The following is a 21212-nucleotide window of genomic DNA, read 5'->3' as shown; positions in this document are numbered from 1 at the left end:
CATCGTTGCTATCGATACCACATTGTTTCACATGGCTGATGTCCTCGTTGGCGTGGGAGAGATCATAATGTTAGATTGAGCGCACAATAGAAAGATAAAGTATTCGATAAGTTATTGGACAGTAGTTTTTTGAATCAGCTCTTCTACCATCCTTCGCAATGGGTGTGAACTGCGCTTTTTTTCCAGCTGGGAGGAACAGTGTTTTTTGTTCAATGTATCAACGGTATATTACGACTAAGTGATGGGCCCTACGTCATATAAACAGTCTGAAGAATTGCTTCTGACACGGGACCTCAGTGCTGTGTTAGCTATCACAGCGGTTCCTCAGCGGTACTGACATTAACATGTATTTCACTTAGTTTCCCATCATAGCTGGTAGATAACAGAGAAATGAGGCTAGTATGTGTAGATTTGGCACGCTCTCGTATACTGACTTCATAACGGACCTTTTTCCAGGCTTCTCCACCAACCATGGGCGTGCTCCTGGAGGACGGCAGCACGGAGGTCCTGCTGGGCCTGGCTGTGCTGCTATTGGTGGTCTACCGTCACGTGACTGCGCAGTTCGACTACTGGGCGCGCCGGGGAGTCCCCTACCTGAAGCCGGAGCCCTTCTTCGGCAACATCCGCGACTTTGTGCTCATGCGCAAGTCCTACGCTGAAGTGTTCAGCCGTCTCTACAACGACAGCGACCCGCACCCCGTCGTCGGCTTCTTCTTCCAGGCGAGGCCGGCTCTGCTCGTCCGAGACCCCGAGATGGTCAAACTGGTCCTCATCAAGGACTTCGCGCACTTTCCCAGCCGCTATCAGGTTTGCATCACAAATTTTCATTTTGTTTAACTGATACCTAATTCAAACTAGACAGGGTTGTAGCCTCTCTCCGATGTTATTCAATCTGTATATTGAGCAAGCAGTAAAGGAAACAAAAGAAAATTTCGGAGTGGGTATAAAATCCATGGAGGTTCGCCGATGACATTGTAATTCTGTCAGAGACAGCAAAGGACTAGGAAGAGCAGTTGAACGGAATGGACAGTGTCTTGAAAGCAGGATATAAGATGGACATCGACAAAAGCAAAACAAGGATAATGGAATGCAGTCGAATTAAGTCCAGTGTTGGTGAGGGAATTAGATTAGGAAATGAGACACTTAAAGTAGTAAAGGAGTTTTGCTATCTGGGGAGCGAAATAATTGATGATGGTCGAAGTAGAGAGGATATAAAATGTAGACTGACAATGCCAAGGAAAGCGTTTCTGAAGAAGAGAGATTCGTTAACATTGAGCATAGATTTAAGTGCGAGGAAGTCGTTTCTGAAAGTATTTGTATGGAGTGTAGCATTGTATGGAAATGAAACATGGACGATAAATAGTTTGGACAAGAAGAGAATAGAAGCTTTAGAAATGTGGTGCTACAGAAGAATGCTGAAGATTAGATGGGTACATCACATACCTAATGAGAAGGTATTGAATAGAATTGGTGAGAAGAGCAGTTTGTGGCACAACTTAACAAGAAGAAGGGACCGGTTGGTAGAACATGTTCTGAGGCATCAAGCAATCACAAATTTAGCATCTGAGGGCACCGTGGAGGGTAAAAATTGTAGAGGGAGACCAAAGCAGATTCAGAAGAATGTAGGTTGCAGTAATTGCTGAGAGATGAAGAAGCTTGCACAGGATAGGGTAGCATGGAGAGCTGCATCAAACCAGTCTCAGGACTGAAAACCACAACAACAATAACAACAATTCAAACGCTTGTGGCTGGTATTTAAACCCTTATTTTTGTCGCCAAACATGCTTTGGGTCAATGTCAGTTTTCAAAAGTTTTTGTGGTAAAATTAACAGATAAGAACCTTGGTGACCTCATGTGTCAAATAAGAGCAAATTTTACAGAGAAAAGCCAAATTGGTCAATGTAATTTAGATACTTACCAACAATTTCATAACAGTGTCGTTAATACTGAAGCAAAGCATGACCAAAACCAGCGATAACGCCACGTCGTGTAGACAGATAATTTACAAAGCACAGTCAGTTTGAAGCTACTGGTCGATAGTTCAAGAATATTATGAATAAAACTTTGGAATTCACTGCCTAAAACTGTTCCCTCATCAGACAGATAGCACTGACCTGACCTGCTGATCTTCTGTTCCTAGGTTCGTTTAGAAATAACATTCCCCTATCAGCCAAGTTATTCTTTTATTTACATTTTACACGACGCGTTTTGCAAAATGCTTTCTATTTTCAAGTGTATTTTTCTCTGTATACTACTCGTGGGGTTCTGGATTGTTCTGTTTACTTTAACTTTTCTTACAGTCCAGAATCTAACATTTATTAAACATCGCACACAATTTTCTGCGCACAGTGTACATTGAGAACAGCAACTGACATGAACAAATAGTTACAAAAAAATCTTTCTTAACGTTTGTTTAAATAAGTTTGTTAGTCCTCATGCTCACTGTGCACAGAAAATCGTGTGTGATGTTTAATATCCTTGTGAGACTCAGCAAAAACGAACCATCAGAAAACTTAAAGTCAGCAGTACAATGCAGAACAACAAACATGAAAGACATTACGAAAAAGTGGCATAATACACAGAGAAAAACAAACCTGAAAATGGCAATGATTTTCTGAAACATGTTGTGCAAAATTTAAACAAAGGAAAACCGGTACTGGTAGCAGGAAAGTTACTTGTAAACGATGCCATTATTTTCACAGTGGAGGCTTCGACAAACCATTTCTAATGGATCACTCAAGATAATGCCCTTGGCCTGGGAAGACGTCGGACTTCCTCTCGTCGCAGCCTTCTAAATCGCATAGTTAACAGTTTCATTTAAAAGAAAAGAAGTAGAACTGACAGTTGAAAAACTACAGAACAACGGGACAAGACCATTGGACAAGAAATTAAAAAAAAATGAAAATAAAAAATAAAAAATAAAACTAGATGCAAAAACTAAACTGGGAGTATCCATATCCGCATGTTGACCTAACTGAACGATATTACCAGAAGTCGCTCGCAAACTCTCAAGTTCGAACATACATTTAGGCACCAGATCCTCGAATTATAGGTGAACTTTATGCCTCCGCCATTGCGTGTTTCGAACTTCAATTCAAATACAACGATGAGAAAACATAAAAAAAATTTGCCATCTTGAACACTTCCTACATTAAACAAACGGTGCATGTGGAAATTGTTTCACCTTCTCCATTCAATGGCCCCCCAGTACGCAATTCATTGGTGAGACTTGTTGCCTGTGGAAAGTTAATGAACTGTATAAACTCATCAATTAAATTTTGCAACTTCTTAATTAATCATCTGTTCGAAATTTTGTAGGCTGTTGTTCGTATTATGAAAACAATTTCATTTGGCTCTCTTTCTTGACAGGAGCAGGTCTGCACAGCCATTGTTTTCATGCTCTGCGTGTTGTATGCCTTCAAAAAGTCTCCGTGATACATGTTACATTGGGAGTTGTTGGTAGTTCACATGATGCGCTGCTCTCCCTTCCTCCCATTTTGTCACAGTATTACCCCGACACATGCCTGTTTTCCTTATGTATGTAACACTGACAAATGTGTAAGACGACTACCGCTTTGTTCGAGAGAGGTGAATTCAGGGAGCAGAAAGAGAACCCACCAATAGACACTTAGTCGTGACTGGTGGAATGGATCAGGTGAAAGAATGCATCTAACAGGTAGCTTCTTCTGGTGCCTGATAAAGGTAATCCAAGTAGAAATGTCGTGATATTGGCAAATGGAGCTCGACAGATATACAGGTATACGTGGCTAAACCCTTCTCTTACCATAATAATTAGCAGTGCATTTTTTTCCTTGCAGGAAATTCATTTCCTACCATTGAGATGTTACCACCTTAGCACGTAGCCCACTTGATCATTCACTTGGGCTGATTCCTAATCACAAGTTCTTGCAACTTCACCGTCCCTCTACGCAAAAAGGAACTGTGTTCATTAGACCAGCAATCTGGGCCATATATTGTAGCACAGCAGCATTTGCAGAGAGCTGTTTATTATACAGCAATCTTTCTAGCTTTGGCAGCTTAGTCTTCAAGTCTCTGAACGTGTATTTCATCAGATCGGTAACAATATTTCTAGATGAAGCTGGTGTTGTTTTAGAGGTGAGATGTAGTAAAGATTATTGTGCTAAATGCTGGACTTCAAACCAAGAAAACAATTGCATTATCTCTCAGTTCAAATCAGTACGGTTTTCATAGGAAGCCATGATGATGAGTTTGAGGTATTTCAAACATTTTGTATCATATAATTGTGCTTTTAGGGACCAATATTTACTTTTGTGACTTCTGGAACATGCAAGTGCTAACGTATGTTCACCAAACCTAATGAAAGACAGGTTTTGTTTCACGAAAACTATCAGGATCTCGAGAGATGGACTAATAATTTAGCGGAGAACTACTTTGTACACAACTGTAAGAAGAGATGGACTACAGAGCGGGGCAGCAGCTGTCAGCACATGGAAGCTGGACAGAAGCACAATTTATTAGCATACGGGGTGACAATTACTGAACTTTATGAAATAAAATTGTCACAACTTCTGACCCGGTTTGCTTTAGGAGTTCAAACCGCAATGCTGACAGCAGAACATGCTTTGAATTAGTGTGCCTGGGGATGGTTATGTTTACCGACGAAGCGCAATTTCATTTGGAGGGATTCGTTGACAAGCAAAATTGGCGCATTTTGGGGACTGACAAGTCTCCTCATCTTCAAGGGTGACTGTGTGACTTGCAGTGCCCAGGCACGGAATAATCGGTGACTACCGAACGGTACATGAAGGCTTTTGAAGGTGATTTCATATACATTATCCTAAGTGGCCCAGACTTCGACAAGAAGTGGTTCGTGCCATACGGAACTCTAGCTCGTAGCAACTGGAGAGTGATCGGTGTCACGGAAGAGCAACTTTGGGACCAGATTCTGGGGTACGCGGAGGTCACTGGCCGGAACTGAACACATGGGACTCCTTTTTGTGAGCCTATATCAAAGACAATGTGTACGGCAGTAACCCCAAAACCACTGTTGAGCTCAAACCAGCCATTCAGGAAGTCGTCGACAACACCGATATCCAGAAACTTCAGCGGGTGATGCAGAATTTCGCTATACGTCTGCACCACATGAACCCCAATGATGGCAGAACATATTATAATCTAAATCCTAATGTCACTAGTTACACTTACTTTCTGGACAAAGTGTTTCCACGCCATAGTTTGTAAGTTGCTCCAAGCATTGCAAAAGAAGAAACAGCAATTAAGTCCAGCTACTATAGGAAGAAAACTACATGGCATCATGCAGTGTGAGGGCCCCGATATTATTGCACGAGTGAACTGCCGAACGCTGACTGACAATGAACACTGTCGGAGACTGTTCACCGGTGTGGGATCCGTACCAAATAGGGTTGATACTTCTGGTCAGGTGACTACAGGGTTATAAACACAAAATCAAATAGGGGTAATGCAGGAGTAGGTTCATTAATGAATAGGAAAATAGGAATGCGGATAAGCTACTACAAACAACATAGTGAACGCATTATTGTGGCCAAGATAGATACGAAGCCCACACCTACTACAGTAGTACAAGTTTATATGCCAACTAGCTCTGCAGATGACGAAGAAATTCAAGAAATGTATGATCAAATGAAAGAAATTATTCAGATAGTGAAGGGTGACGAAAATTTAATAGTCATGGGTGACTGGAATTCGGTAGTAGGAAAAGGGAGAGAAGGAAACGTACTAGGTGAATATGGACTGGGGCAAATAAATGAAAGAGGAAGCCGCTTGGTAGAATTTTGCACAGAGCACAACTTAATCATAGGTAACACTTGGTTCAAGAATCATAAAAGAAGGCTGTATACATGGAAGAAGCCTGGAGATACTGACAGGTTTCAGATAGATTATATAATGGTAAGACAGAGATTTAGGAACCTGGTTTTAAATTGTAAGACATTTCCAGGGGCAGATGTGGACTCTGACCACAATCTAAGGGTTATGACCTGTAGATTAAAACTGAAGAAACTGCAAAAAGGTGGGAATTTAAGGAAATGGGACCTGGATAAACTAAAAGAACCAGAGGTTGTACCGAGTTTCAAGGAGAGCGTAAGTGAGCAATTGACAGGAATGGGGGAAAGAAATACAATAGAAGAAGAGTCGGTAGCTTTGAGGGATGAAGTAGTGAAGGCAGCAGAGGATCAAGTAGGTAAAAAGACTAGGGCTAGCTGAAATCTTTGGGTAACAGAAGAAATATTGAATTTAATTGATGAAAGGAGAAAATATATAAATGCAGTAAATGAAGCAGGCAAAAAGGAATACAAACGTCTCAAAAATGAGATCGACAGGAAGTGCAAAATTGCTAATCAGGGATGGGACAAATGTAAGGATGTAGAGGCTTATCTCACTAGAGGTAAGATAGATACTGCCTACAGGAAAATTAAAGAGACCTTTGGAGAATAGAGGACCTCCTGTATGAATATTAAGAGCTCAGATGGAAACCCAGTTCTAACCAAAGAAGGGAAAGCAGAAAGGTGGAAGGAGTATATGGAGGGTTTATACAAGGGCGATGTACTTGAGGACAATATTATGGAAATGGAAGAGGATGTAGATGAAGGTGAAATGGGAGATACGATACTGCGTGAAGAGTTTGACAGAGCACTGAAAGACCTGAGTCGAAACAAGGCCCCCGGAGTCGACAACATTCCATTGGAACTACTGACGGTCTTGGGAGAGCCTGTCCTGACAAAACTCTCCCATCTGGTGAGCAAGATGAATGAGACAGGCGAAATACCCTCAGACTTCAAGAAGAATATAATAATTCCAATCCCAAAGAAAGCAGGTGTTGACAGATCTGAAAATTACCGAACTATCAGTTTAATAAGTCACAGCTACAAAATACTAACGCGAGTTCTTTACAGACGAATGGAAAAACTAGTAGAAGCCGACCTCGGGGAAGATCTGTTTGGATTCCGTAGAAATGTTGGAACACGTGAGGCAATACTGACCCTACGACTTATCTTAGAAGCTAGATTAAGAAAGGACAAACCTACGTTTGTATCATTTGTAGACTTAGAGAAAGCTTTTGACAATGTTGACTGGAATACTCTCTTTCAAATTCTGAAGGTGGCAGGGGTAAAATACAGGGAGCGAAAGGCTATTTACAAATTGTACAGAAACCAGGTGGCAGTTATAAGAGTCGAGGGACACGAAAGGGAAGCAGTGGTGGGGAAGGGAGTGAGACAGGGCTGTAGTCTCTCCCCGATGTTATTCAAGCTGTATAGTGAGCAAGCAGTGAAGGAAAAACTTTGAGGTTCGCCGATGACATCGTAATTCTGTCAGAGACAGCAAAGGACTTGGAAGAGCAGTTGAACAGAATGGATAGTGTCTTGAAAGGAGGATATAAGATGACCATCAACAAAAGCAAAACGAGGATAATGGAATGTAGTCGAATTCAGTCGGTTGATGCTGAGGAAATTAGATTAGGAAGTGAGACACTTAAAGTCGTAAAGGAGTTTTGCTATTTGGGGAGCAAAATAACTGATGATGGTCGAAGTAGAGAGGATATAAAATGTAGACTGGCAATGCCAAGAAAAGCGTTTCTGAAGAAGAGAAGTTTGTTAACATCGAGTATAGATTTAAGTGTCAGGAAGTCATTTCTGAAAGTATTTGTATGGAGTGTAGCCATGTATGGAAGTGAATCATGGACGATAAATAGTTTGGACAAGAAGAGAGTAGAAGCTTTCGAAATGTGGTGCTACAGAAGAATTCTGAAGATTAATTGGGTAGATCACATAACTAATGAGGAAGTATTGAATCGGATTGGGGAGAAGAGGAGTTTGTGGCACAACTTGACCAGAAGAAGGGATCGGTTGGTAGGATATGTTCTGAGTCATCAAGGGATCTCCAATTTAGTATTGGAGGGCAGCGTGCAGGGTAAAAATCGTAGAGGGAGACCAAGAGATGACTACACTAAGCAGATTCAGAAGGATGTAGGTTGCAGTAGGTACTGGGAGATGAAGAAGCTTGCAAACGATAGAGTAGCATGGAGAGCTGCATCAAACCAGTTTCAGGACTGAAGACCACAACAACAACACAGAAGAGATAGAGAAGATCCAACGGAGAGCAGCGTGCTTCTTACATGATCATTTAGTAATCGCGAAAGCGCTGCGGAGATGATAAACAAACTACAGTGGAAGACTCTGCAAGAGAGACGCCCTGTAGATCGATACGGGCTTTCCTTCAAGTTTCCAGAACATACCGTCACCGAGGAGTCAAGCAGTATATTGCTCCCGCTTACGTATATCTTACGAAGAGACCATGAGGATAAAATCAGAGAGATTAGAGCCCTCACAGAGGCATATCAACAATCTTTGTTTCCACGAACAAAACCCACCGCCGCACACCGTCAGGTGGCTTGCAGAGTATGGATGTAGATGTAGATGTAGACCGGGCCGTGTAACTACCGTCACCAAGAACTCTAATGCAAAACCAGTCGTAATCAAAGAAGTGAAACCTCAAAGATGCAAGGAGTATATAGAGGGTGTACGCTAGTGACATAAACTAGAAGTCGGTATTATAGAAAGGGAAGTGGGTTCATATGATGATGATACGGGAGTATGTAACTGCGAGATGAATTTGACAGAGCCCTGAAAGACATAAATTAAAACATAACCCGTGGAGTAGACGATATTCCATTAGAATTACTAATAGCCTTGGGAGAGCCAGTTATGACAAGTCTCTTCCAAATACCCTCACAATGCAAGAAGAGTGCAATAATTCCAATTCCAAAGAAACTAGTTTTTGAGATGTGCCAAAATTACCGAACCATCACTTTTATGAGTCATGGCTGCAAAGAACTAACACGAATTCTTTATAGAAAAATGGAAGAACTTAATGAAGCCGACGTCGTGGAAGATCAGTCTGGAGTGCGGAAAATATAGGAACACGCGAGGGAATACTGGCTCTTTGACTGATCTATGAAGTTAGCTCAAGGAAAGGCAAACTACTCTGTTCGAAATTCTGAAGGTTGCAGGGCACAATAACGGGAGGGAAACGCTATTTACTTCTTGTACAGACACCAAAAAGCAGTAATAAGCCCATACTACTTTGCGGCGGCATAGGGCACTCGTAATCGGAGCTTCTGAAGCTGTGACGCAGCAGGTGTGCGTCATAGGTTCCTCCGGGTCCCCGACCTGCCACTACCGGCGTCTGTCGGAAACTTGTGTTTCCGTTGCCAACTATGCGACGTTCTTGATGGAGCTATCGATCTGTTGTTGTTGTGGTCTTCAGTCCTGAAACTGGTTTGATGCAGCGCTCCATGCTCTTCTATCCTGTGCAACCTTCTTCATCTCCCAGTACTTACTGCAACCTACATCCTTCTGAATCTGCTTAGTGTATTCATCTCTTGGTCTCCCTCTACGATTTTTACCCTTCACGCTGCCCTCCAATGCAAAATTGGTGATCCCTTGATGACTCAGAACATGTCCTACCAACCGATCTCTTCTTCTGGTCAAGTTGTGCCACAAAATTCTCTTCTCCCCAATCCTATTCAATACTTCCTCATTAGTTATATGATCTACCCATCTAATCTTCAGCATTCTTCTATTCTCTTCTTGTCTAAACTATTTATCGTCCACGTTTCACTTCCATACATGGCTACACTCCATAGAAATACTTTCAGAAACGACATCCTGACATCTAAATCTATACTCGATGTTAACAAATTTTTCTTCTTCAGAAACGCTTTCCTTCCCATTGCCAGTCTACATTTTGTAACCTCTCTACCTCGGCCAACATCAGTTATTTTGCTCCCCAAATAGCAAAACCAATTCACGACTTTAAGTGTCTCATTACCTAATCTAATTCCCTCAGCATCACCCGACTTAATTCGAAAAGATTCCATTATCGTCGTTTTGTTTTTATTGGTGTTCATCTTATATCCTCCTTTTAAGACACTGTCCATTCCGTTCAACTGCTCTCCCAAGTCCTTTGCTATCTCTGAGAGAATTACAATGTCTTCGGGGAACCTCAAAGTTTTTATTTCTTCTCCATGGATTTTCATACCTACTCCAAATTTTTCCTTTGTTTCCTTTACTGTTTGCTCAATATACAGATTGAATAACATCGGAGAGAGGCTACAACCCTGACTCACACACTATCGATCTATGATACCACAAAAGCAAAAAAAAAAAACCTCACATACACCTACACTCCACAAATACGCTTACAAACAGATCTCATACGCCGCTAGGGGGAGAAAACTCAAACCCATTAAGGGGCTCAGCAACCCATAGCGCTCTCGCAGCCCACTGAAGTGGCACGCCACTCTTCGTCCGCTTCCAGGTGTCGGATGCGCGGACGACGCCGATGGCGCTGAACCTGTTCCACGTGGGCAGCCGCACGTGGCGGCCGCTGCGCACCAAGCTGTCGCCCACGTTCACGTCGGGCCGCATCAAGGCCATGTTCCCGCTGCTGGCCGAGTGCGCCGCGCAGCTGCAGGCCAGCACCGACGCCGCCCTCGCCGACGCCCACGGCGCTGGCGCCGTCCTCGAGATGCGCGACGCGCTCGCCAAGTTCTCCACTGACGTCATCGGCACCTGCGCCTTCGGCCTGCAGTGCAACGCGCTCCAGGACCCTGACTCGACGTTTCGGCAAATCGGCAGAAAAATGTTCAAGCCTAGAAAGAGTAAGTGGAGCCGTATCTTTGTCGACATCTCCAAGTCTACACACGCGTCCGGCGATCCTGATTTAGGTTTTCCGTGATTTCCCTAAATCGCTCCAGGCAAATGCCGGATGGTTCCTTAGAAAGGCCACGGCCGACTTCCTTTCCCGTCCTTCCCACTTCCGATGAGACCGATAACCTCGCTGTTTGGTCTCTTCCCCCAAGCAATCCAATCCAAAATCCAAGTCTACAGGCCTGGCACACAGTAAAATCCCTGTACCGCAGTACCGTAGCTCACCGGCAGACAAAACGCCAGAGACAATTGGTAGAGTAGAATATTGTGCGATATTCCGTTTTCTGCTGTTGAATCAGAATTAGATTTTCACTCTGCAGCGGAGTGTGCGCTGATATGAAACTTCCTGGCCAATTAGAACTGTGTGCCGGACCGAGACTCGAACTCGGGACTTTTGCCTTTCGCGGGCAAGTGCTCTACCAACTGAGCTACCCAGGCACGACTCACTTCCCGTCCTCACAGCTTCACTTCTGCCAGTATCTCGGTGCAGAGTAAAAATCTCATTCTGGAAACATCCCCAAGGCTGTGGCTAAGCCATGTCTCCGCAATATCCTTTCTTTCAGGAGTGCTAGTTCTGCAGGTTCGCAGGAGACCTTCTGTAGTGTTTAGAAGGTAGGAGGTGCGGTACTGGCAGAAGTGAAGCTGTGAGACGGGGCGTGAGTCGTTCAGTTGGTAGAGCACTTGCCCGCGAAAGGCAAATGTCCTGAGTTCGAGTCTCGGTCCGGCGCACAGTTTTAATCTGCAAGGAAGGTTCAGCACTAAATCAATCCATGCTAAGTTGGAGGAAGTCTGTGACACCAATAGAAGAACGTGTGACACAGCAGACGTTTCCAGTATGATGTAAGAAGTCTGAGAGTCTACGGACAAAGTGGCACACCATCTCTCTGTCAAGGAAGAGTAATCGCAGGGTAGTGATGATGATGATGATTATGATGCTAACTTTTTGAGGGCGCATAAAAGCAATATCTTTACCGTCGGTAACAAAATGTAATGAGACAATCGTAGACGAATATCATTAAAATGACTAAAAGGAGAGCTACGAATACTAACGTAAAGAGAGTCCACAAAGCTCTAATAACGTAAACTTGCAAAAAAAAGTAACGAAGTTCGCAATGTCAGTTCTAAACTAAGATAAGAAAGAATAAAGACAGTGGAAGGTATCAAAATAAGATAGCAGACACCAACAGCTGGCTGATAACTGGAAAAAAAGGTATGAAACAGCCACTTTGCACCACATTAAAATCTCCAACCTGAAATCTTAGGTCAGAGTTCAGATACCTCCCGAAACTTAGTAATCGCACAAGACGCGATGGCTGTATTGCTCAAAGATCGGTGTATCACAGTCACAGCGATATCGAAAAAAATTACGAGTATAATCAATCACGTGTAAGATTTCAACAGTTCAAATATTAAAGAGGTTATCACCCACTAGGTGCTGCACCTGCTCACATCCATTCCAGACGCCAGCGGAATTGTTGAATCTATGGCATCTCAGTATAGCTTACCTCCTCAGCTTCATATTCACCATATAGTATTGTTGGGTTTATAACTCAGAGTCAAAGCAACAAACCAAAAAGGCCGGACCATCATTGGACAACAGAATGCTGAGAATTTATGGGACAGCCGTAAATGGGAAGGCCCTACCGGCTTTTGGTCTTCGCAGGCGAACGATGAGTGTGAATGTTAGTGTTTTGTACCTACCGCTCCTTGGACATTGTATTTAATAACAGTTTCAACCTCACTTCGCAGACAGCAGTATCATAAAAATTTTTGCGTATTTCCATGGCATATAGTGACTTCATAGCCCAGAACTGTAGTATATTCTAAGAAAACCAACCGTTTCTCATTTCTCTCGTTAATACTGTGGTGCAAGAAACGATGGGAGAGAACACTGGTTGGGGATTTTGTGGGCATAAATTCTTAATAGCATTATAATATGTATTTCAATCAATTTCAGCGAATCCGAGCGCATATACAAGATGACACAAGTGAATTCCTAACTTAATATCTAATACAATAGAACACACGATAAACTAATCTGTCCCTTTGAATTCCCCAATCTTACAATAAAGAATGTATGAAATATTACACCTAAAATAATATCACACCAGTAAAAGAAAAACGAGAGAACTCACAATAATCAGTCTTATCCCGGAATATGAAAGCCTTAAACATAACCAACTGACATCTTGTCTAGGAATAAATAAGCAATTGAGGTATAGATAACTATGAGGGCATAAAACATATCGTCATCGACGTTGAGATTGTAGCATGTATGCATTCTCATAACGACCGCTGATCTTATGGTAAACCAGCTTTATCTGTATCGCTACACTGTACATATCGACGTGCACTACATCATGTAGTTTGAATGCATACTTTACAATCGTGGATGTACCGAACATTTTATATGAATCCCAAGCCTCATAATGTGCTAATTGAAAATGATAATACCGAGTGCCATGAAGTGTTGGAACAGGTCATGTTTGGGTGTGTGGCACATTTAGTATCTGCTCTTCATCAGTCATTTTTCAGAACATTTCTAGTACAGAATGTTCTGATTGTAATTTAATATTAATTATAAGCTTTTCAACAGGCGAAAGACACTGCTGTCACTATCCTATACATAAGTTGATTTCGCGAATTAGTATTAACAGTAAATATGATCGAAAATGTTTATTAATATTTCGTAACAAAGCGGGAATATTTTTGTCAAAAGGGGTATAGGACGTTGAAATTTGGTTTTAAAAAACCTGTTTTGACCTGTGGCTGGTAGCTTCGCTATAAATTTGATTTTCACAACCACCTATTTTTCTCAGAACTTTGTTGCTATGCTTTGGACCCTTAAGGTTCTCAGTGCTTCAATAAATTAGATAGCAAAAATCAGGAATAACGGACATCAACCCAAGTTTCAACGTGAAGAAATAGGAACGACAACACATTAAAAGTCGGCATCGAAGAGAGACAAAAATTTCCGTGAACACAACAACAAATAAACATAATTTCCCAGCTTTAATGCACTAAACTCGACTGTGGCCTCACCATAGTTGAAAATTGTGACCTCTTCGTACCTTAACCAAGAGAGAATCGCATTCAGTGGAAGGCTGTTCTGATCACAAACAGCACAGTTTCCTTTATATGTCGTACCTGGTTAAGTCTCCTCAGCTAACAACACCTCACTTGTGACCACACTGCAATGCCTGGATCCATGAAGCCAAAACCCTCTATTCTGCGAGACAACGAAGCCCCATGTTGACAGCAAGCCAATAGAACCACGAACTCCAAGTACCCCAAGGTGCCTCACAGCCTTCCCCCGTAACTTCTTGCTTCACCACATCCAGCAGGCTGCTCTATACGCATATTGCTAGCAATTTTGCCTTCTTGAGGGCAGCATTATACTGTCTTCTTCAGTGTTACTGCCTGAGATGACGACAGAAACCGCCCTGTCCTACATCTGCACGGAGTTACTATCTCGGTCAGCTCCTTAGGCACCCACGCCAGAACGTAAACAGACAAAACACGAGATCTTGTCTGTCGTTGTGAGCACTCCCCAGGCTGTGGGTCCAAGTTCCTGCTGCGGCCTTCACTCAGCTGCAGCTTCTCTCTTCCTTAATTTCTTGTCCTCGATATTTTAGCAGACAACATCTTGTACTGGCCAATCTGGGACATAAACAAGACTTATGAGTGCCCCCTGCATGGGCGAAAGTTACATGCAACCCTCGACCGCCGCTGCTAAACACAGCTTCATTGCTGACTGCATGTTGATTTTGCCAGGTTACTTCCATACACCACAATGCCCTCGCTGTGACTGTGCACCGCTACAAGTTGCTGCGGAGCTGAGAGCGACAATTTTTATGTTTACACTTTGCCATGGCAGAAGGCAACACAAGTTCTGGCATGTACAGCCCATTGAAGTAGAGATATGACTGTGCCATGAATCACTAATTCACAGCACTATGCCTAACACTCATTTCCAAACCAGGAAACTCCATTAACGAAAAAATAATACGTTATTAATTTAGCTGTGGAAAAGAATAAAACATCTAATATTATTACTCAAGGGAAAGAAAAACACCTAGAGTATTGTGCCACCATCTATTGGCACTGCCCACTAGGTTAACACACACATGTTTAGGCACAGTCTTCTAATAACAGCTGTATTGAAATCAGAAAATGTAACAAAGTGTGGCAATAATATGCTTCCACACTGTCCTTGGTATAATGTTTCGTCCATTTAGGCCGCCAGTATACAAGTAATATTTGCAATGTCTTTAATATGCCCGATTCCTTGCAGATATTTGGTTATTCCCGTCACTACTGAACCAGCCTATCATTGCCATAAGAAACTGAGTGACCTTTTTTTCTTTCAGTCGTCCGTCTTCTCAACTGGTTTCATGTGGACCACCACGAATTCCTCTCCTGTGCTAAACTCTTCATCTCACTGTAGCAACTGCAGCCTACGTCTCAGTTATTTGCTGCTTGTATCCCATTCCCACCTTCCATGAGCCGTGGACCTTGTCGTCAGTGGGGTGGCTTGCATGTTTCAGCAATACAGATAGTCACATTGTAAATCCAAACACAATGGAAGGGTCAGAGGGCCAGCACCATTTTCAGTAGTTGCAGGGGCAACTGTCTGGATGATTGACAAATCTAACCTTCTAACATGAATCAAGGCGGCTGTACTGTTACCGTACTGCGAACGGGTGAAAGCAAGGGGAATCTACAGCTGTAATGTTTCTCAGGGCCATGCAGCTCCACTGTACGCTTAAAAGTGGATGGCGACCTCTTGAATAAAATATTTCAGAGGCGTAATATTCAACAATTTGCATCTCCAGGCGAGAACTACTCCAGAGGTTGTCGACAGCAAGAGAAACAAAACTGACATTCTACAAATAGGAGCGCGGAATGTTAAATTCCTTAATCGGTATGTTAAATCGAAATTTAAAAAAGGGAGATGGATCAGTTGTAGTTAGATATTGTGGGAAACAATGGAATGCGGAGACAGGAGGAATAGGACTTTTGGTCACACGAATACAAGATTATAAATATAAAATCAAGTAGGGGTAATGGAGGAATGGGTTTTATAAGGAATAAGAAAACAGGAATGCAGGTAAGCTACTATTAACACGTAGTGGCCGCATTATTGTTGAAAAGATAGACACGAAGGCCACACTCACTACAGTAGTACAAGTTTATATGCCTGCTAGCTCCGCAGATGGTGAAGAAACTGAAGAAATGTACGGCAAGAAAAAAAATTATTGAGATAGTTAAGGAGGAGGAGAAAGCCACCTGCCAGAGTTCAGCACCGGCATAATTTCATCATTGCTAACACTTGATTTAAGAATAATAAAAGATGATTCCACATGTAGAAGAGACCTGGAGACAGCAGAAGGTTTCAGACTGGTTATATGATGGCAATACAGATGTTTACGGACAGAGATTTAGGAACGAGGTCTCAAATTGTAAAATATTTTCAGAGTCATATTCGATTCGACATCAGTTTATTGGTTAAGAACTGTAGATCAGGCTGAAGAAACTGGGAAAAGGTAGGACACCAAGGAGATGGGGCTTGGATAAGTTGAAAGAACCAGAGGTGGATGACACCTTCAGAAGGGGGCACTGGGCAACGGTTGATTCAATAGGTCTACAGTAGAAGACGAATGGGTAACTCAAGTATAGGAAATAGGGAAAGCAGAAGAGGATCAAAGAGGCAAAAAGACTAGTATGGCAGATATCCTTGGATTAGACAAGAGATACTGAATTTAACTATTGAAAAGAGAAAATACAAAAATGTAGCACATGAAGCAGGCAAAAGGGGGTACAAACATTTAAAAAATAACATACACAGGAAGTGCATAAATTGATATGTAGGAATGGCTAGAGGACAAATGTAAGGATTTAGAAGCATATGGTTCTAAGGGAAAGAGAGATACCACTTGCAGAAAATTAAAGAGGGCTTTTGAGAAAAGAGAAGTAGCTTTATGAACACCAAGAACTAAGATGCAAAACCAGTCGTAATCAAAGAAGTGGAATCTTGAAGATGCAAGGAGTATATACAGGGTGTACGCTAGTGACATAATCTTGAAGTCGGTGTTATAGAAAGGGAAGTGGATTTAAATGAAGATGATATGGGAGTAGGGAACTGCGAGCAGAATTTGATAGACCCCTGAAAGACATAAATTAAAACATGACCAATGGAGTGGACTATATTCCATCAGAACTACTGATAGCCTTGGGAGAGCCAGTCATCATAAGTCTCTTCTATCTTGTGTGCAAGATATTTGAGACAGACGAAATACCCTCAAACTGTAAGAAAAGTGTAATAGTTCCAATTACAAAGAAACCAGTTGCTGACATGTGCTAAAATTATAGAATTACACTTTTATAAGTCACGGCTGCAGAGCACTAACATGAATAATTCATAGAAAAATGGAAAAACATAATGAAGGTGGCTTCAGGGATGATCAGTTTGGAGTCAATAAAATATAGGAACACACTTGGGAATACTGGCTCTTTGACTGATCTTAGAAGTTAGCTTAAGGAAAGTAAACTACTCTATTTTAAATTCTGAAGGTGGCAGGACACAATAAAGGGAGCGAAAGGCTATTTACTTCTTGCACAGACAGCAAAAAGCAGTAATAATAGTGTAGGGACATGAAAGGGGAGTAACAGTAGAGAAGGGAGTGAGTCAGGTTTGTAACCTGTCCCGAAATAATTCAATCTTTTCATTGATGAAGCAGTAAAGGATACAAAGGATAGTTTGAGGTAGGGATTTAGGCTCTGGTGGAAAAAATAAAACTCGATATTTGCTAATGATATTGTAATTCTGTCAGAGATCGCGAAGCACTTGGAAGAGCAGTTGAATGGAATGAACATTGTCTTGAAAGAAGGATACAGGATGAACACCAACAAAAGCAAAACAAGGATAATGGAATGTATTGCAATTAAATCAGGCCATGCCGAGAGAATCAGAGTAGGAAACAAGACACTTAAACTAGTATATGGGATTTGCTATTTTAGCAGCATAATAACTAGCGATGGCTGAAAGAGAAAGGATTTACAATGTAGGTTGGCAATGGCAAGAAAAATATTTCGAAGAAGAGAAATTCGCTAACATCGAATACAGATTTAAGTGTTCAAAAGTCTTTTCTGGATGTATTTATCCGGAGTGTAGGCATATGTGGAAGTGAAACATGGACAATAATCAATTTAGAGCGAAGGTAATACAATCTTTCGAAATGTGGTGCTACAGAGGAATGTTAAAGATTAAATGGGTAGATCACGTACATTATGAGAAGGTAATGAATAGAATTGGGGAGGGGGAGGGGGCAAGACGTTTGTGGCACAACTTAACGTTAGGAAGGGTTTGGTTGGAAGAACACATTCTGGGACGTCAAGGGATCACCAGTTTAGTGTTCAACTGAAGTGTGGGGGGTAGAGATCGTAGAGGGAGATCAAGACATGAACACAGTAACAACATTCAGGAGGATGCAGGATGCAATAGTTATCCAGAGGTGAAGAGGCTCGTGGAGGACTGAGTATCATGGAGAGCTACATTAAACCAGTCTTCAGGCTGAAGGCAAGTACAGTATCCCATTGTCTCTCTTTCTGTACAGTTTTCATGCTCTACAGCACTCTCTAGTACGGTGAAAGTTATTATGTAATGCCTTACAGATGTGCTTCCGTCCTATCCATTCTTCTTGTTAGTGTTTTCCATGTATGCCTTCTCTCGCCGATTCTCTGGACAACCTCATCATTCCTTGCCTTGTCAACCCACGTAACATTCAAAATTCTTTTGTAGTACCACATCTCAAATGCTTAGATTCTTTTCTTTCCTCTTTTTCTCATAGTTCTGGTTTCGCTGATACACCATGCTGTGCTCCAAACTTACATAATTAGAGATTTCCTCATCAAATGAAGGCCTATGTTTTAATGTCCTCCTTGCTCCACCCATCATTTGATATCTTGGTGCTTAGGTGGCAGAATTCCTTAACTTCATCTACTTCATGATCAACAATCGTCATTTTCAGTTTCTCATTGTTCTCATTTCTGATACTTCTAATTACTTTCATGTTTCTTCGATTTACTCTCAGTTCGTATTTTGTACTCATTTCATTGTTCTCACCAATCAGCAGGTCACGTAATTCTTGCTCACTTTTATGGAGGATGGCAATATCATTAGCGAATTGTCTCAATGGTATCCTTTCATCTTCAATTTTAATTATTCCCAAGCCTTTGTTTTACTTCAATTATTTCTTCTTCGGTGTATGGATTGAACAGTAGGGCGAAAGCCTACATTCCTGTATTTTACCCTTTTTAATCCATGAACTTCGTTCTTGATCTTCCACTCTTATTATTCTCTCTTGGCTCTTGTAAAAGTTGTAATTACCCCTCTCTCCCTATAGCTTACCGACATTTGCCTTAGAATTTCGAACATCTTGCACCATCTGACATTGTCGAACGCTTTTTCAAGGTCGATAATCTTTGAGTGTATCTTGGTTTCTTTTTTTAGTCTTACTTCCTTTTTGAACTGCAACTTCTGAATTGTACCTCTGGGGCCTTCGCCTGTTCTGAAGCTATACTGATCCTCATCCAACACATCCTCAATTTTCTTTTCCATTCTTCTGTACGTTATTGCTACCAGCAACTAGGCAAACTATAAGCATTTTCCTTTTCAGACTTCCTAACTTACCTACCACATTGGAACTTCCTACATTCCATGCCTCTTTCCGTTAGAACGTTAATCTTTCGTTAGGTATTCAATCTTTTTCTCATGATCGTCTCCCCCTTCGTGTCATCTCCTAGAGGCCGGAATAGGGGACCATTCAGGTATATTTTGCCATTGGAGAGATCATCATAGCACTTCCTCAGTTACAAGCCTCATGTTCCTTAATGCAATGGTTTCTATTGCCTTCTGCATCTTCATGCTGTTAATCATTGCTGATTCTTCTGCCTTTAGGGATAGTTTTCAACGTAAAGGACAAAAGAGTGCCCTCAACATCTGTCTGCTCCTCCGCCCCCTCTAAGTGTGCTGGCAGAACGATAGTGAGCTCTTGTGATAGAAGTCTTCGGCCGCCATTGCTGATGATTATTACTCAAAACCTAAGTAGTGGTGGGGCTTGAAAGCAGGAGTGAGGACATTTTGATTGATAGTAGAAGACGCTACTCCTAGACCATGAGTGCCACCCCCCATACTGGCTTATTTCGAACAAATTACATATGGAATGGATGTGGCATTGAATGAAGTTAAAACATGTTGCTGAATGAACTGAATTGTCATGGTGACAGTAGATCTCACCATCGTGGAGTGAGAAGGAGCACAAGATACTGACAAGGACTGTGATTTTTCTGAGATACACCCATTGTTCTCCACAAATAATGGTGTACCATGCAAGACAACAAACTTTGTAAAAATTCATATAACGTTCTTGGAGATAGTACCCATATTCACTGGGATGAAAACAGATTTTTTATCAATTTTGACTGCATTAATGTTTTTAAAATGACGATTTTTGCATTATTTTTTTTTAAATGACCATTTTTGGTTCAAGAAGAACAATCCTCATATCCTATTGCAGCGGCTGAAAGAGTAATCCATGAAAAAATCACCAAAATTACATGGTGCATCGCACCATACGACGTAACATGCAAATTTAGCTGATAGTTGGCCAGCTTACTCTTGTAAATGATACAGTCAGATCTGAAGATGACTGATGTTGAACTGAAAGCAGTCATTCCTTCTAAAACAAAAAAAAACAAAAAAAATCATGAGCATGGACCATAAAGCTGTTTCAAAAGCTCGAGGTCCATATTGTGAATTATGAGAACAACTATTACAAAAAGCACATGATCGTTTGTTATCTGTTATGTGTCCATAGAACCATGAAGCAACGAAATGCTGAAAAGTACTGGTGGTGTGTCCAAAGAATACAAGTATGTCAAAAACTATGTACCTTGTGTGAAGCAGGACGAATTAAGCTATCAACATACTGCACTGCAAATGTTGCTTGAAGATAGCAGGACTTTTAAAATGATAGGAATGGATATTTTAGAGCCTTTTCCACAAACACCATCAGTGAACCATTATATTCATGTCATAATAAATTGTTTATTATCATATGTGAGGTTGATAGTGATCCAGAATCATAAAACAAATTTGGCAGCAGAGTCCATGGTAAACAATTGCTTACTAAAGATAGTGTTCAATATAAATTTGTCATGGAGCAGAGCAGCACTATTATGTAGGAACTGATGACAAAGTTGCATCATGTATTGCATATCTGCAAGTTGATGAGCAGTCCATGTCACTCACAGACAAATGGAAGAATGCAATTTGCGCATTAAACAATAGGATGAACACCAAGCCGCTATGTGAATAGATATAACAATTGTTGGGATCTTGTGTTGCCATATGGTGCCTTGGCTTATAAATCTAAGATTCCATGGAACACAGGTTTACCACCAGAAGACATGCTATATGGT

General features: G+C 41.6%; 1 protein-coding gene across 3 annotated transcripts in view; it reads left to right on the top strand.

Annotated features, from left to right (window-relative positions):
* The first annotated feature begins 459 nt into the window (after positions 1-459).
* The window catches only part of LOC126281917 (cytochrome P450 6a2-like), a 181831-nt gene continuing 161078 nt past the window's right edge, over positions 460-21212 (top strand). For all 3 annotated transcript variants that reach the window (XM_049981245.1, XM_049981246.1, XM_049981243.1), the window contains exons 1-2: positions 460-807; positions 10339-10681. In XM_049981245.1, coding sequence (XP_049837202.1) covers positions 472-807; positions 10339-10681 — 679 coding nt within the window. In that variant the 5' untranslated portion in view covers positions 460-471. The remainder of the gene's footprint in view (positions 808-10338; positions 10682-21212) is intronic.

This window comes from Schistocerca gregaria, chromosome 7 (assembly GCF_023897955.1).
Source record: "Schistocerca gregaria isolate iqSchGreg1 chromosome 7, iqSchGreg1.2, whole genome shotgun sequence".
Taxonomy (NCBI): domain Eukaryota; kingdom Metazoa; phylum Arthropoda; class Insecta; order Orthoptera; family Acrididae; genus Schistocerca; species Schistocerca gregaria.
The sequence above is the reverse complement of the archived record's forward strand: the minus strand, read 5'-3'. Positions and strand labels throughout refer to the sequence as shown.